Source organism: Siniperca chuatsi, linkage group LG4 (genome assembly GCF_020085105.1).
Source record: "Siniperca chuatsi isolate FFG_IHB_CAS linkage group LG4, ASM2008510v1, whole genome shotgun sequence".
In the NCBI taxonomy this organism is placed as follows: domain Eukaryota; kingdom Metazoa; phylum Chordata; class Actinopteri; order Centrarchiformes; family Sinipercidae; genus Siniperca; species Siniperca chuatsi.
The window spans coordinates 3,384,489-3,399,113 of record NC_058045.1 but is presented as its reverse complement, the minus strand read 5'-3'; the positions used below and the strand labels follow the sequence as shown (position 1 = coordinate 3,399,113).

At 39.3% G+C, this 14,625-nt stretch overlaps 2 protein-coding genes across 8 annotated transcripts in view; one reads left to right on the top strand and one right to left on the bottom strand.

Annotated features, from left to right (window-relative positions):
* Nucleotides 1-3,822: 3,822 nt before the first annotated feature.
* On the bottom strand, nt 3,823-7,895 carry lg4h11orf58 (linkage group 4 C11orf58 homolog). Its single transcript, XM_044192638.1, has 5 exons — nt 7,716-7,895; nt 6,255-6,338; nt 6,018-6,078; nt 5,680-5,789; nt 3,823-4,439 (listed from the first exon to the last, which is right to left on the bottom strand). Exons 1-5 carry the CDS (start codon nt 7,767-7,769, stop codon nt 4,218-4,220), a joined length of 531 nt encoding a protein of 176 aa, XP_044048573.1. The 5' UTR covers nt 7,770-7,895; the 3' UTR covers nt 3,823-4,217.
* Nucleotides 7,896-10,539: 2,644 nt separating this feature from the next.
* Nucleotides 10,540-14,625, top strand: part of LOC122874585 (transcription factor SOX-6-like) — a 111,871-nt gene continuing 107,785 nt past the window's right edge. For 5 of the 7 annotated variants that reach the window (XM_044192635.1, XM_044192633.1, XM_044192637.1 and 2 more), the window contains exon 1: nt 10,541-10,883. The gene's annotated coding sequence lies outside the window, so the exon portion shown is untranslated. Of the gene's footprint in view, nt 10,884-12,058; nt 12,362-14,625 lie in introns of those variants that run through there. The other 2 variants (XM_044192632.1, XM_044192634.1) reach the window with 2 other exon arrangements.

Sequence of the window (14,625 nt, the reverse complement as noted above, 5' to 3'; positions counted from 1 at the left end):
GCCACTATCCAGGATGAAACATCCAAGATCCACAAGTACATCAAAGATAAGGCCCCAACAGATGACTTGCTCAGTGAATGTCTCAGGCAATGGGGAACAGAGGAAGAGGTGCTGGAGGAGGGACCATCATGGGAGGACAAACCCCTACATGGGATGTACCACCGGAACATAACTGAAGTGGCTGATATCAAGAAATCCTACCAATGGCTAGAGCGGGCCGGACTGAATGACAGCACAGAGGCACTCATCATGGCTGCACAGGAGCAGGCCCTGAGCACCAGAGCAATAGAGGCCCAGATCTACCACACCAGACAAGACCCAAGGTGTAGGCTGTGCAAAGAGGCCCCTGAGACAATCCAGCACGTAACTGCAGGGTGTAAGCATACATGGAGCACCATAACCAAGTAGCTGGCATAGTGTACAGCAACATCTGCACGGAGTATGGACTGGAAACCCCGAGGTCAAAGTGGGAAACACCTCCAAAGGTGGTAGAGAACGACCGAGCCGAGATGCTGTGGGACTTCCAGATTCAGACTGACAGAATGGTAATGGCGAACCAACCAGACATCGTGGTGGTGGACAATCAGAATCAGAAATACTTTATTGATCCCCGAAGGGAAACTCTTTGTTACAGCAGCTCACCTTTACGTCAGTGTACACTGGAGAAAGTACTAGCAAAAAAAATATAATACAATACACTATAAAAACTATAAAAACAGGTCAGAAAATAAATTAAGTACCAAGTGGGTATAAATATAAAATAAAATAAGTGTGAAGTACCAAGTGGGTTTACCAGTATAATAATGCAATGTAATAATATAAGTAATAAGTAGTATTGCAACAGCAGTAATGGAAGTATGAATAATAAATAGGGAAAAGCTAAATATTGCACATGAGTATTACATGGATATTGCACAATTATTCAAGCATAGCAGAGATGTAATGATCAATGTAAACAGCAGAGGAAAGCCGTTGTGGTTGACGTGGCAATTCCAAGTGATGGCAACATCAGGAAAAAGGAACATGAGAAACTAGAGAAATACAATAAAAGGAACATGAGAAACTAGAGAAATACCAAGGGCTCAGAGAAGAGTTGGAGAAGGCTTGGAAGGTGAAGGCAACAGTGGTGCCCGTGGTCATCAAAAGTTTTATATATATATAAAAATAAATAAATAAATAAATAATATTAATTTTATATATACACACACATATACATATATACATACACATATACACACACACACACACACACACATATATATATATATATATATATATATATATATATATATATATATATATATATATATATATATATATATATATACACATATACATACATATACATACATACAGCAGAAAAAGATCGACGGTTCAGTTCTCTGTCCCTGCAGTCGGTTTGGAAACTGGCTGCAGTTAAGATCTATCTACACAGCAAACTAGTTCAAAACTAAATCCATGGATCTGTTCTATTTGTTTCTTTATGCAAAAAAACATGAAAGGCGTCATACCCGCTTGGTCGTTGTTTGCGCAGCCAGACGGTGCCGATGCTTCCGCGATTAAGACACGCGTGTCAGCTGCGTCGCATTCAGCCGCGCTGGTTCGTGTGACGTTTCCTCGGCTTTAAAAATGTACATATGTACATATGTTAGGCACAGTGGTGGAATGTAACTATGTAGGATTTACTCATGTACTGTACTTTAGTACAATTTTGAGGTAGCCTACTTGTACTTTACTTGAGTATTTCCATTGTATGCTACTTTATACTTCAACTTTACTACATTTCAGCGGGAATTGTACTTTTTACTCCACTACATTTATCTGACAGCTGTACTGGTTACTTTTCAGATTAAGATTTTATATAAAACAACAATCTCATGGAAATAGTTTATTGTTAAAGATAAAACCAGTGTTTTCCAACCGTTTTTGGCTCTTGACCACTTCTTGTTATGTTTCAGATGTCTTGTTAGTTCCACCAAAGATACATTTTCCCTCTAAACTTCACAAATGCTTTCATATAAATAACTGTTGGAGCTTCAAAGTGCTAAAATGATCCATTAGGTCACAACAAATGCAAAGATTAGAGAAAAGTCTTAAAACTATTACAACTTTCTGTATCAGAACTTTTTTTCTTCTTCACCCCTTCATCATCTCACAACCTCTCAGATTTATCTTGTGACCCTTTGGAGGGGCCCGACCGCTAGTTTGGAAACCACTGGAATAAACTAGCTAACTAGTTAAAACTAGAACTTAAAGGTGGGGTGTGTAATTCTGGAGAGATGCAATACAATCACAAATACTATGATATAGAGCGAACGACGACACAGCAAGTGATATAACTAATGTTAGCTAGGTTAGCAAACTGTCGCTACAGTTGCTGCTAACCGCCAGAGAGGACTAGACGGTTTCCCAGAGCCAGCACAGCACCTCCAGACAGCGATACTCACAACTCTCCTGCTGCTATAGCTAACATCACAACAACAGCAGATCTTGGCAAACTAGACAGTGAGCTGAATGTCTGTGGTTAAATCATTTAATGTTACCTGACACACAAATCATGTCTGGAATAGTGTTGTGTGGCTCGGTCCGAGTCACTTTGTGTGTTTCCCATTTACAGAGCCAGGGCTGTGTACAAACACTGGAGTTTGTTTCAGCACTCACACTGAATGGACAGCTAGCGGATCATGAGCAGATATAATTTGACAAAAAGACGTGTATTGGATTAGAATCATACCCCACCTTTAATTACATACAAACTGGTTTGCAACCCTTGCAGAAAATGTTGATTATAGATGAAAATGCGAAAAAATTCAAACCCGTGGCAAATGGTCATTATAAGACCAACCCACTTACAATTCAGTGGGGCTTTATTGGCAACAGCCAAAGCAAGTGTGAAATAAAAACATGTAGATATACAGAAGAATTGTGCTATTAAAACATATGAATACAGATAAGTAAAATAAAACAAAAATAAAGTAGACTTGCCGTTAAAAAATACAAATAAATGAAAACTATATAAACACTGCAACATTTTTTTTATGAATGTGTGTGTGAATGCATGCGTGTGCTGTGTGTCTAGGTCACTCACTGTCTCTCAGGTTGTGGCCTGTTAATACACATTGGGCAGCAAGATATGCCCTGTCTCCTTCTCCTAGGAGTATTTTTTTATTTCTTTTTAAATTCTTACTCAGAATACACTTCTCTGAATGCATATATAGCACAATCCACCAGTTTCAATATTCCAGAGATGTTTTTAGTAAATGCAAAAATAGCCTTATATGTTTTCAAGAAATGTTTTTAAGAAACGCAACTTTAATTAAACTTAAATCTTGTTGACTATATTTTCCTAACATGCATGTGAAAAATCTAATTAATGACCTCACTAAAAATGGTATGCAAAGAGGGCTTCAATGAATTTTGGTAGATTTTTAAGTTACCCCATTCGTAAGGATTTTCTGGGCCCCTGGTGGACACAATTCATTAGCTGCGACTCAAACGGTCCCCCCATAAAGAATTACTATAGTCTTAGAGCAAAAATCTTGATCGTGTTCAAAAACCAGTGACAAAAGCCCTGATTGATTAAATAAATTGCCTTGCACTTGTCAAGTGTCAATGCTGACTTCAGCCACTGTAAATGTTTGAATAAATCTTGGACAAATTGTCTGCATTTACTTCTGGGTCAGAGAGTTTCCTGCACAAAACAAACACAGTGAGTACTTTTATGTATCTGTAAGGATACATAATGCAGAATGCTAGTGTTGCATAGAAACCATCTCCTCTCTCTGTGGGAAACTGTAGTTCTAGTTTTAAGAACAGCAAACATTACATCTGACACTTCTTTTTATTGGTTTTTAAACAAGAAATCACAAAATGTACAATGTGTAAACCAATCATGCTGAAGGGCAAGCAATCCTGTTTTGTCCAACAACTCGTGGCAAATGCAGTGACTGTTAAAATGTTCAAACGAAATAAAAACTGGACCATTTGCAATCTTAAAATGATAGAACACAACTCAACCAAAAGCTGACGTTTAGCCTGCAGACTTAATTCTTTGACAACATGCATACCAGAATGTTGCCCAATGATGAGTGCTTGTGTAGAGAACCCATTTCTACACAGTAAAAAGGACTACAATGGTGGGTGATCACCTACAGTTAAACAAATAACGTCAAAATGTACAAATTTGAGATTACAAAAACGAATTCCTCCCTGCACACCTACACTGACTTTACAAAGGCTGTTTTGTAGCCATGTTTCCGTTCTTTATTCCCACTGTCCGAGCTAGGCTTGGCTTGGTCTGAGCTGTCCTTTGGGTTGGGATTGCAGCCCTTGTCCTGGGTGTCTGTGGGTTCTTTTTCAGTGGCGGACTTCTCTGGCTCAGTTGCTTCTGTCTGTTTGTCCACTGGTGGGGAGGGAAACGACTCTGGCTCTGGGTCAGGCTGTGGGTAAGAGAACAAACAGATGATTTTTGAAGATGAAGATTTTTTTTTTTTTTTTTTTTTTTTTTTACTTCTGTCTGTCTGACAACAGGACATCTTAAAAACTCAGATGTCCCTGGATTTTGGTGAATATTTCATCCTTGGGCTAAGGCACAACATATTACATTTTGGTAGTGATCCTGATGGATTTGACCATTATCATTTCCTTGAGGAATGATTATGAAATTAAGAGAATACTGTCCTTGAAAATTGTTCAGAGCTGGCAGAAGTTTGCCTTTTTGTTTGAGTATTACTTACATAAACAATGACAGTGTATGTGTGCTTTTTGCCAGCCGCACCCTACTCTGCACACACAGTTTAACACATTAAAGACGACACAAAAGACAAAAGAGCGTGTTGCCTCTCTGACAGAAACTATTTATGGGTGAGACACAAAGAAAACTAGGAAGAGGCACAGAAGGATGGACGCAATACTTTGGCTAATAACAGTCTTGAACATATGAACATTCTCGACCTCTTGGGTCATCTAGAAATGATCTGCTATTATACTATTCTACGTCCTTAACTGCCTTTAACAATACCTTAAGCATTCATTACTATCCTCCTTGTGGTTACATCCTGAACTACCTTCTGTTTGTATCTTAATTTTTAAAATGGTTTCTATCCTTTTGGGTTTTACTGTCTTTGTATATTAAATATGCTGCATAAATAAACTTTCCTTTCATCATATTTTTTGTTGGAATTCTAGTTAGTGATTACTAGCAATGCAATATAGCAACAGCTAAAAATATGCAGTTTCTCATGAAAAGTAACGAGGCATTTGTTATCATATGGTAACAGTTAAGTTACAGTTAAATGAAATGAAAATTAAATTAAATATACAATTTAGCACAATATCTCTGATAGTGTAAAAGAGAAAGAAACGTTATGTGCGGTCTGTGCTGTGGAGCAGGAGGTACTGATGACTGCAAGATGAATGTGTGGTTAGAAAAAAAACTACAACCCACTACTGTCAAACACTTGTGGTTTATTTTTTTCTGAGTTAGTTACACAATCAACAGTCAGCGATCTTTGCACCCCTCAGTGGTCTTTTGGACTTAGCCACTACAGTTCATCAACAGTAAATTTATTGAAAGTTTTTTATGTCTGACAAGCTAGATTAAACGTTTGATTTCGAAAGTATTTAAAATAAATAAATAAAAATCTCTGCCCTCTCTTCTGGCCCTGGATGACCACTCACCTCGCTGAAACCCAGGCCACAGTGTCTCCGGTTCCGGCCTGACAGCTTCCCATCCATACCTTGCTGGTACTGCATCTCTAGCTGCTCGTTGATCTTCTTATCTTCTTGCCCTGCAGAGGAGACACCGGTCACAGCAGATACACCCAGCCATTACAGGCCTATCCATGCATGGATAGATCTGTGCGGCGGATGTGTAGTGGGGAAGCCGGGTTAATTGCATTTGGCATAAATAAAGGATGAGGCAGCATGGGTAAGTGGCAAAGGGACAGTAGTTTGGACATGTCTTACATTAGCAGAACAAATACAGCTTTTTACAAAAGCTAAATAAATAAGCTTACCACTGCGGAAGTGGGATGTCGACTTGTGGTCACCAATAACAAGGCGCCCGGTGTGTTCTTTCTGGAGAGCAGAAACAATCCTGTTTTATATCAATTATCATAACTTCTCTAAAGGTTGTAGTGACAGTGACAAGTAAAACACAGCTTTTATGTTTTCCTTATCTTTTTATGCTATGAACTACAGGCACACAATAAAGTGAACTGAACGAATAGGGATCTACAATACCCTAAACAAACCTTGCCAGCGCCCATCAACCGTAAAAACTTCTGCCTCCTTTCACTGCTTCCCAGATCAGCTGATGCCCACTGGGTAGACCCATCCTGCCAAGGCAAAACATTATCATGAGGACTCATAACGCTCAACAAGAGCAGAATTCCGTCAAAAACATAATGCTCCTGGCATCAAATTATTATTATTCCATTATTCCAAATGACTGTTTTCACAAAGCAGTGGAGACCGTCTTCCAACAGGACTCACACAATCTGGTTGAATGAGTAGCACCTTTAAAGGATCAGTTCCATCTGTCTGTTGGAGGTACGTTTGATGATGTTAATTTTCAGAATTATCTGTCTGGATTTTGTTGGTCTACTTTAAGTGTCTAAGTGAGCCTTCTGTGAATATAAGTAAGTATAGCATAGTCAGACATACGGGGTCGGGAAGTTAAAAAAATAGCAGATAACTTAAATCACAAAGACAATCCCCACCCCAAATGTGGAAGTGTCTGTGTTTGGAAATACTTGCAGGGTAAAGTGAGTACTTAGAACCACATTACATGATTCATTCAAGTTATGTTTGCTGTGTTCTGGGAGAGAAAAAGTATGCAGCTTTTGTTAAAAAACAAAACAAAAACCCTGCGCATAAAGCCTCATATTCTGGTATAATGAAGCAACACAAAAGGGAAATGGACCCAAACCACAACACTAACAAAACCAAAACAGGTAGAAGATTGGGGGTGGAAAGCAGGGAAAAACATGACCATGACCTGTAAATTCTGCTGAAAGCTCCCAGTGGTTACACAATGCAAATTTAGAATGAGATAATTCCAACACACTTGCACCTAAAAGTACTGTACTGTGAGTTTGACACGTTGTTTTAAAAAAATGGGGGAGGCAGACTGTCTATTCTGGAGAGGTTAAGGGACCCATTCAACATAACATTGGAAGGATGATTTGATCTTTACAACAGCATACATGTCCTCAATCCATTCATTGGTTGTGCACACAATTTGCAATTATATTAAAAGTTAGCTAAAATCAATTCTTACTATTCAATTTCCTAACTTAACAGGATAGTGACTTGTCTTATATGTGATAAGATATTTTAGAAACGGGCACAATACAAGTTTGTAACATTATTAGTTATTTGTCTTAATGCTATATATTTACAATTGAGAATATAACGTTAGTGGTAAATTAAAAGGAAGACAATACAATGTCAAACTATAAATTTACTACGAGCCCGTTTATCTTAATTGCATTTGATACAATACAATGTTAGTGCAATGTGTGACATGTTTTGTGCAATTAAGTTTTCAGTCGACCTAAAAAGGGGAGTAAACTTTGAGCGGACTGGAAACAAAAACGTGCTCAGATTTCACGACAAAGCATTAGCAAACAGGCTAACGCGACGCTAACCGCATCTAAGTAATTCATAGCTTTCATCTACGGATTACGTTCAGTTTTTGTTATTTTACTCACTTCACTTGGAGACGCAGGTCGTTTTGTCCCATGCCTGTCTTCTGGAGAACTCATTATGAACGAAAGCTTTCGTAAAATGTCAATGAAATATCATACCATCTAGCAAAAGCTAGCTGGTTTTGTCAACAATCCTCAGTGTCGCCACTTCCTGTTCCGTCTTGTTCTTCTTCGTTTGTGTAACAGTCGGTTTTGGCAACGATAGGCTTCTTCTTCTTCTTCTTCTTCTTCGAGGTTGTGCGGCAGTCGGCATCCATGTTGCATTACTGCCACCTTCATGTTTTATTCTCCCTTGGTATCCATTCATTTTAAAGCCGTCTTTCCACTGCAGTCATCCTTTAAAGCTAAATAACCATTTCCTCCCTGGAACACTGTCTCCACATTCTGATATACTTTTAACGCTGTCCTCTACCCGCTCTGAGTTTCGTAATTGTGTCATAATTTCTTGTCTTTCTTATTTCCGGCATGATATAAGGACATACTCTACTGTCTCAGCCTCATGGCATAGATCGCAGCGACCTGTTGGATGTTTTCCTATGATGAAAAGTGTACTGTTAAGGTTACTATGCCCAGTTCTCAGCTTAGAAATACTTATATTATTTCCGTTTTGTTCCCCTACTTCTTAACACAACCTACTCTGTTATGGAGTGTAAATATCTCCCTTTTATTGCGTAATCCTAATATTGTTGCCACTGTTGATTTAGGCTGCCTTTCTCCACACTATGCCTTTCCCCTCTGATTTTGATCATTTAATATTGATTTCACCAGTGGATTGTGTTACATCGCCCTTTAAACAGATAACTGTTCATCAAATCCACTGAGTTTTAGCAACACTGCCACCAAAAGAATTATGTAGCACATTGAAGGAGAGGAGAGATGTATTGAACTGACTGATCCATTTAAGCTAAATTTGAACATTTCCACAGCGAGGCCAACACAATTTAAAAAAGAAAAGAAAGTGGTCACATTACGACGTCAAAGGACCGATAAGTCCTCAGAAGTATCAGAAGCAAACCACAAACTAATGGACGTTTTTATTTTCAGTATGTATATTTACAAAGAGATATCCTTGTGCCATTCAGAAAGTAGACATATATTTAATAAAATAGCTAATTTGCCTAATGAAATGCTTTATTGGGTTAACGTCTAACTGTCCTTGTCAACGCCAGGAGGCATTTAAAAAGGGGTCTGAATGGAATTTAATCATCTGTGATTTAAAACACAATAACCGTATCTGAAGCAATTAAAGATTTTTTTTTTGATGGAACTAAAACGTGTTTTCTCAGATAGATAGATAGATACTTACTGTATTTATTCCCAGGGATACTTTATTTATTCCCGGGGATTCTCATGTCACAGCAGTAGTGCACGAACGAACCACAATAGAATTGTGCAAAAAACAAATATCAAAACACAAGTACTAACATAAGAGTAAAAATTTAAAAAGTATAAAAGTATGCCTTTTAAACATGTGCATGCATGCAGTGTGCAAACTGATGTAATGTGTGCAAAATGGATGTAATTATAAGTTTAAAAGATGTGTTGCACCTCAGCAGCCTCCCAGTCCACTCATGTCCACACTGCGACAGAGTGGGGGTAAAGATTCAGCCTGGTCTTAGAGTAAAGAAGTAAGAAATAGCTCTGATTCATCAAGTGAGAGTCAGGATGTTAAAACAATCTAGGCTAATTGATAATAATCAATAGCCTTCTAATTCTGGAATTTCGATATTATATTTCAGTGGAGGATGATTCAACAGCCTGGCAATATAATTTCAGTTTGGATCATACTTAAATTAATAATGACTTTTCTATAGCCAATTCTAATTATATTACATTTAGGTGTCTATTTCCAAAAGCCTTTACTGTGTGGGGTCATGGACGTACGCTGCGGTGTAAAACGAATCCTCTCTTGGATGTCCTGCATTAAAACCGCCAAAAGGTGGCGTAAGAGTAAACGTAATAAAGCGACAGCCCAGAGGCGCTCACACCTCTGACAGGACGCTAAAACTCAATTTCTGCAACACGCAATCATCGAGATGTATTAAACGAGAAGCGAATTAGCCTGGAAGCCCCTTTTAATAAGGTTAACATGTTTCGTCTGATTAATCAAGCTGAGTCAGACACTTTCCTATAATATTTTCAATAAACTGCATTTTTTTTCTTCAGCAAAATGAAGAATAAACAACCTTTCAGGACTTTACAATAGCGGCTATGCTTCAGAAAAGACGAGAGGAAATTTTCGAAAAGTGGAGATTAATTCATCACAGACTTGATCTCAAATTTTATTCCCAATTAGACTAGAAAATGTGTTTTTTAATGATAAACGACCACTGGTGAGACATTTCCTAATTACATATGCAAAATATTTGCACAGAGAAAACTGTTTTACATTTATTTGCTCAAACTGTCCACAAACACGCTCTTTCTTTTTTTTTTTTATCTACATCGACTAACATGTGCCGACTTCTTTGTGGTGATTTCTGACAGAAAATGTTTGTAAGAAAAATGTGGCCACAATTAAATAAAAGCAATAATTTATTCAATTTGTATTCAAAGTGGTCGCCAAGAGCAGGTGACCAGTACGTGCACACACACACACACACGCGCGTATATAGGCTGCATACATATAGCCTACAGAGACAAGGGGACAGAGATGAGCGGAAAATGTTAAAATGAGGAATAGGTAAAATGTAAACTGTTTTATACTTTAATGAACAAGTCACATAAAGAAAGTGAGACAGAGACACACGGAGACAAATAAACAGTGTTTGTGAGAGACAGGGAGAGCGAGGGAGAGCGAGAGAGGGGAGGGGTTATCCTGCCTCTGCCTCTTTACCCGACACTGCCCCGCACTCTCACTTAACCTCCACATAGTGCCGGACGGGAAATAACTTAAAATACTTTTGAATGACAGCTCCTCTGGCTCAGTACCACCTCTGAGAACGACTCCGAAGTGTTTTATTTTACTTTCTGACGCTCGGCGGAGCGCAGACAGAGGAGTTACCAAAGTCCGCGACACGCTCCAGCGATGGTGACTTTACGCACGGGATTTGAAGGCTGTTTGAACTGACTCCTCTTGTTTGGTCTTAACGCTGAAACTCTTCATCATCGCCCATAACAATCTTCAAGTTTGCCAGAGACACGCAGCGAATGACGAATAAGTGAATGCAGGTAAGAGAAGTCCTGTTGCATCAGTGTGGACAGCACCGGGACCGTCACTCGGCGCGTCCTCTGGGCTGGTTGTTTTTAAAAGTCGGTGCGCACTACGGTTATCTCTGCTTCACAACAAACAGCGATGACAGCAGCAGATTCAGGTTAAACCTGCAGTTGGACCGTGATTAGACTCAGTCGACCCTACATGACCTGGGGAAACCAACTCACAGAATACTTTCTTCTTCTTTTTTTTTTTTTTTTAAAAAGTTCTGTATTAAGGGGTTATAGAAAAAATGTAACTAAAATATTCTGTAGACTAATTTATGAATGACTGACTTAAGATGAGACAAATTCTCAAAAAAACGCATTAAAGTAAGTACGTTTATGATAAAACAGTAATCAATTATTATAACCGAGTTTACTGACAATTTTATTTACGTATTAGTTGTACTCCATGACATGCATGCAATTGATTAAAAATATTGGTTATTTCTCCTTATAATAACCAATATTAAGCTTATAATAAGCACACAAACCCGTGTGGTTTTGAGATGAGCCTCAAACTGAGCGACATATTTCTAAAAAACTTTGCAAATAGTTGTGATTGTGCATCACTTTCAACCATTGAGACTCATTTTAGAGCTGGTGATTGGGTGCTGAAAAATAAAATGATACCATTAAATCCGTGATCCTACAAGCCGCACTGATATGAGCAGAAATCTGACTTCCAAACGTGTTAATTAAATATTCAAGGTTTTTTTTTCAGCCATAAAAGATGCAACTATATTATGCAAGGAAAGCAGAGGCTATAACTTCAGTTTAACTGTGTCCATCCCCCACTACCTGTCATGCACTATTAACAGAAATGGTTCAGCGGTTCTGTAGCACCAGAAAATGGTTCTATAGGCTCACAAGCCATTAAGAGACATTTAGAAAGAGTTTCTGAAGCAAAAACGCGCTAATAACACGTTAAAAAAGAGCCACTAAACTTTAATTTTAAAACCCATTTTTAGAATTTAGTTTAAAGAAACTGGAGGGCTCCTAAAAGCATCCCATTCAGACTCACTGGAGTCTGTGGGATGATACTTCAAGTAGTTTCCTCTTCGGCCACACAGCGGTAGCCTTCTGTCCATAATCGTGAACGCGTCGCTCTCTGTTGGACAGGCTGTGGTCCTCGTGCGCGTCCTCGGCTCCGCTGCAGCTCATCAGACGCACATTTCAGCCAGCAGCGAAATCTGTGGTGCCCTGTGCTTCCCCCACATGTAGGCTACTGGAATGCAGCTGAGAGGAAGAGACTGTAAAGGAGAGAAAATCGGGCGAAAGACGGGCGTATTTAGGGCTCAAGTTAAGCGGAGGTCACGGCGACTGACCTTAGAAGAATGCGTGAGTCATAAATTAAAATAGACTCGGAGCCTTAACACGGATCCATTGGGAGACAATACCGGGGGAAAACAGGACAGTGTCCCAGCACGGCGAGAGAGTTGAGAAATTAGTCTGTAAGTTTCTTTTTCCCCTCCTACATAGTTTTCAGTGCGATCATTGTCTTTCTTTAGCCTATGTTACACCGTTAAAAGTTTGGACTGTGCGTCTTAACTTTTTGCCTGATAAATGTGACACAATGTGTCAGTTTCACCTGTCAGTTGTGCAGCCTGAGAGAGTGACAGCGCTGGTTTTGTATGAAGTTAATTGTGGATGCGTGAACTTCAGCCATACATGTAGGGACAGTGTCTTATCCGGAGTGAAGAGTCTACAGCTCGGACACTCAGCGGGGTCTGTCTCCTGTGTCAAAGTTTGCCCTGAGTTCACGGTGAGGATGTGACAGAGGGTACAGGAGGACAAGGCGCACGACAACGGCCTGGAAAAGACTGATAGAGTGACTTCAGGGTGTTCCCCACATTTAGAGCCACACTACACCTCTCAGATAAGCCGCTGCTCGCCTGCAGATAAGGAGCTTTTAGAGAAACAGAGAGAGAGAGAGAGAGAGAGAGAGAGAGAGAGAGAGAGAGATCACACATGCTTGACAAAAATTTGTTTGAAAACCTTTAAAGAGGAAACGCAAATTGATTATCTGATTTGTGAAGCCATTTAAACAACTCAAAGCTATTATATCTTAATCACTTGTCATATTTGGAGTTTATCGAGAAAGCGCAATTTCCCAGCATCCTCTCTAATTGTTTTACGCATCCACATTTTTGTTTGTACACGAAATCACTCCTCTATTCAGAGTTATAATTGCCCGGCTTGACAGATCCTCCAGTTTCCAGTTTGGACCTGCCCACACCGGCCTGCGCAGTAAATCACAATTTCCAAACAAGTTGTTTAATTGTTTGGACTCCGGCAGAACAATTTATAGACCACCACCCCCTCTCTTGTAAGTGAGAGTGTCTGTCTGAAAAACAATCCGAGCAGGGGGTCGTTGAAGTTCATCTCCTATGGCATTTTGTTTTGAGCAGGTGCTGCGGGTTGAAGTTCCCTCATAAGGTAAAGTGGCATTAGAGTGTCCAAATGGCAGACTTATATATAGGCTGCCAATTCAGCACATTGTCCCGGGCTGCATGGCTGTGCTCTCTCTCGCTGTCTGAGCGAGACCTGCAGCTTTCTTCTTCTTCTTCTTCTTCTTCTTCTTCTTCTTCTTCTGTGGGGATCCGCGCTGACAACAGGCGGACAAGCCTGAGCACAGCGGCCGGTCACTGTGTGGTCCGTTAGGAATCTGTTAGCAACATGAAATCACTATTATGAGTGCTAAAATGCCACTCATTTCTGTGGCAGATTTGAATGAATCTCCACCTGTGATATCAAATAAATTAAAAATAATTTACAAGATGAAAATCATTTCTCTTGGTAAAACATTTTCATTTCTCAGGCTACATTTTGTGTATTTTCTTTTTAATCCTACACATTCATTTGCTCAGTTTAAAATAAAATGCATCTTAATTTATGGGCCTACAGCCTCACAGATAATGATTTTATTTCATTTTCTGATTTGACATAGGAAATTACATTCTCTGTTTACATCTCTCTCTCTCTCTCTCTCTCTCTCTCTCTCTCTCTCTCTTTCTCACAAGCGCCCACTGACTCACACTGTTCTTTTCCAGCACAAGTTTAGCTGTTATTAAAAGTCACTACAAAATATTTATTTTAAACTAAATTCCACTCTGAAAATGTCAATTTCAATTTCTTTAAATTTGCCTCCAATGTTAAGCCCAGAAAATGTGCACGCTGGTGATGATAATGCAAGGCCAACCTCAGGACCTAATTCTCATACTTAGAAATCTATCCGTAGCTCACACATTATTCTAATATGCCACATATATTTCTTGGACTCTGAGGGGCCTTTTTCTCTGGTGTGGCACAGAGGGACTCTTAAGTGGCAGAGAGAGGGTACAAGCAGTTGGAAAGATTAAAGATTAAGAGATTTGATGGCTGAGAGAACGAGAGAGTGAGATGAAGGGATAGTTTCAACGGAGGAGGTGGCGGACTGCTCTGAATTTTGAGACTGACATTTATCAGACATTTACAACACCCTGGTATGCAAAAGAAATTGTATCTAATTACAGTTTTAGGATGCATTTTCATTTTTAACCCCTTTAGCAATACTGCTATTTAATTTACCCTGTCTATTGAGTAAAATGCTTATCTCCCATCTGACCACGGTGCAGATTTAAGTGTTTCCACATGTTGTTTTTTTTTTAACATGTTGTTCACCTTCATCGGAAAACTGTCGCTCCACCATTTTAAGCCTGTGGCCAATCCGGAGAGT

Excerpts from the sequence above, each read along its gene's own strand:
- lg4h11orf58 (XM_044192638.1), bottom strand. The coding sequence starts at position 7,769 with ATGAGTTCTCCAGAAGACAGGCATGGGACAAAACGACCTGCGTCTCCA. Across the intron at positions 6,339-7,715 it reads GACCTGCGTCTCCAAGTGAA|GATGGGTCTACCCAGTGGGC; the intron begins GTGAGTAAAATA and ends TTGCCTTGGCAG. Across the intron at positions 4,440-5,679 it reads GTGGCCTGGGTTTCAGCGAG|CCTGACCCAGAGCCAGAGTC; the intron begins GTGAGTGGTCAT and ends TCTTACCCACAG.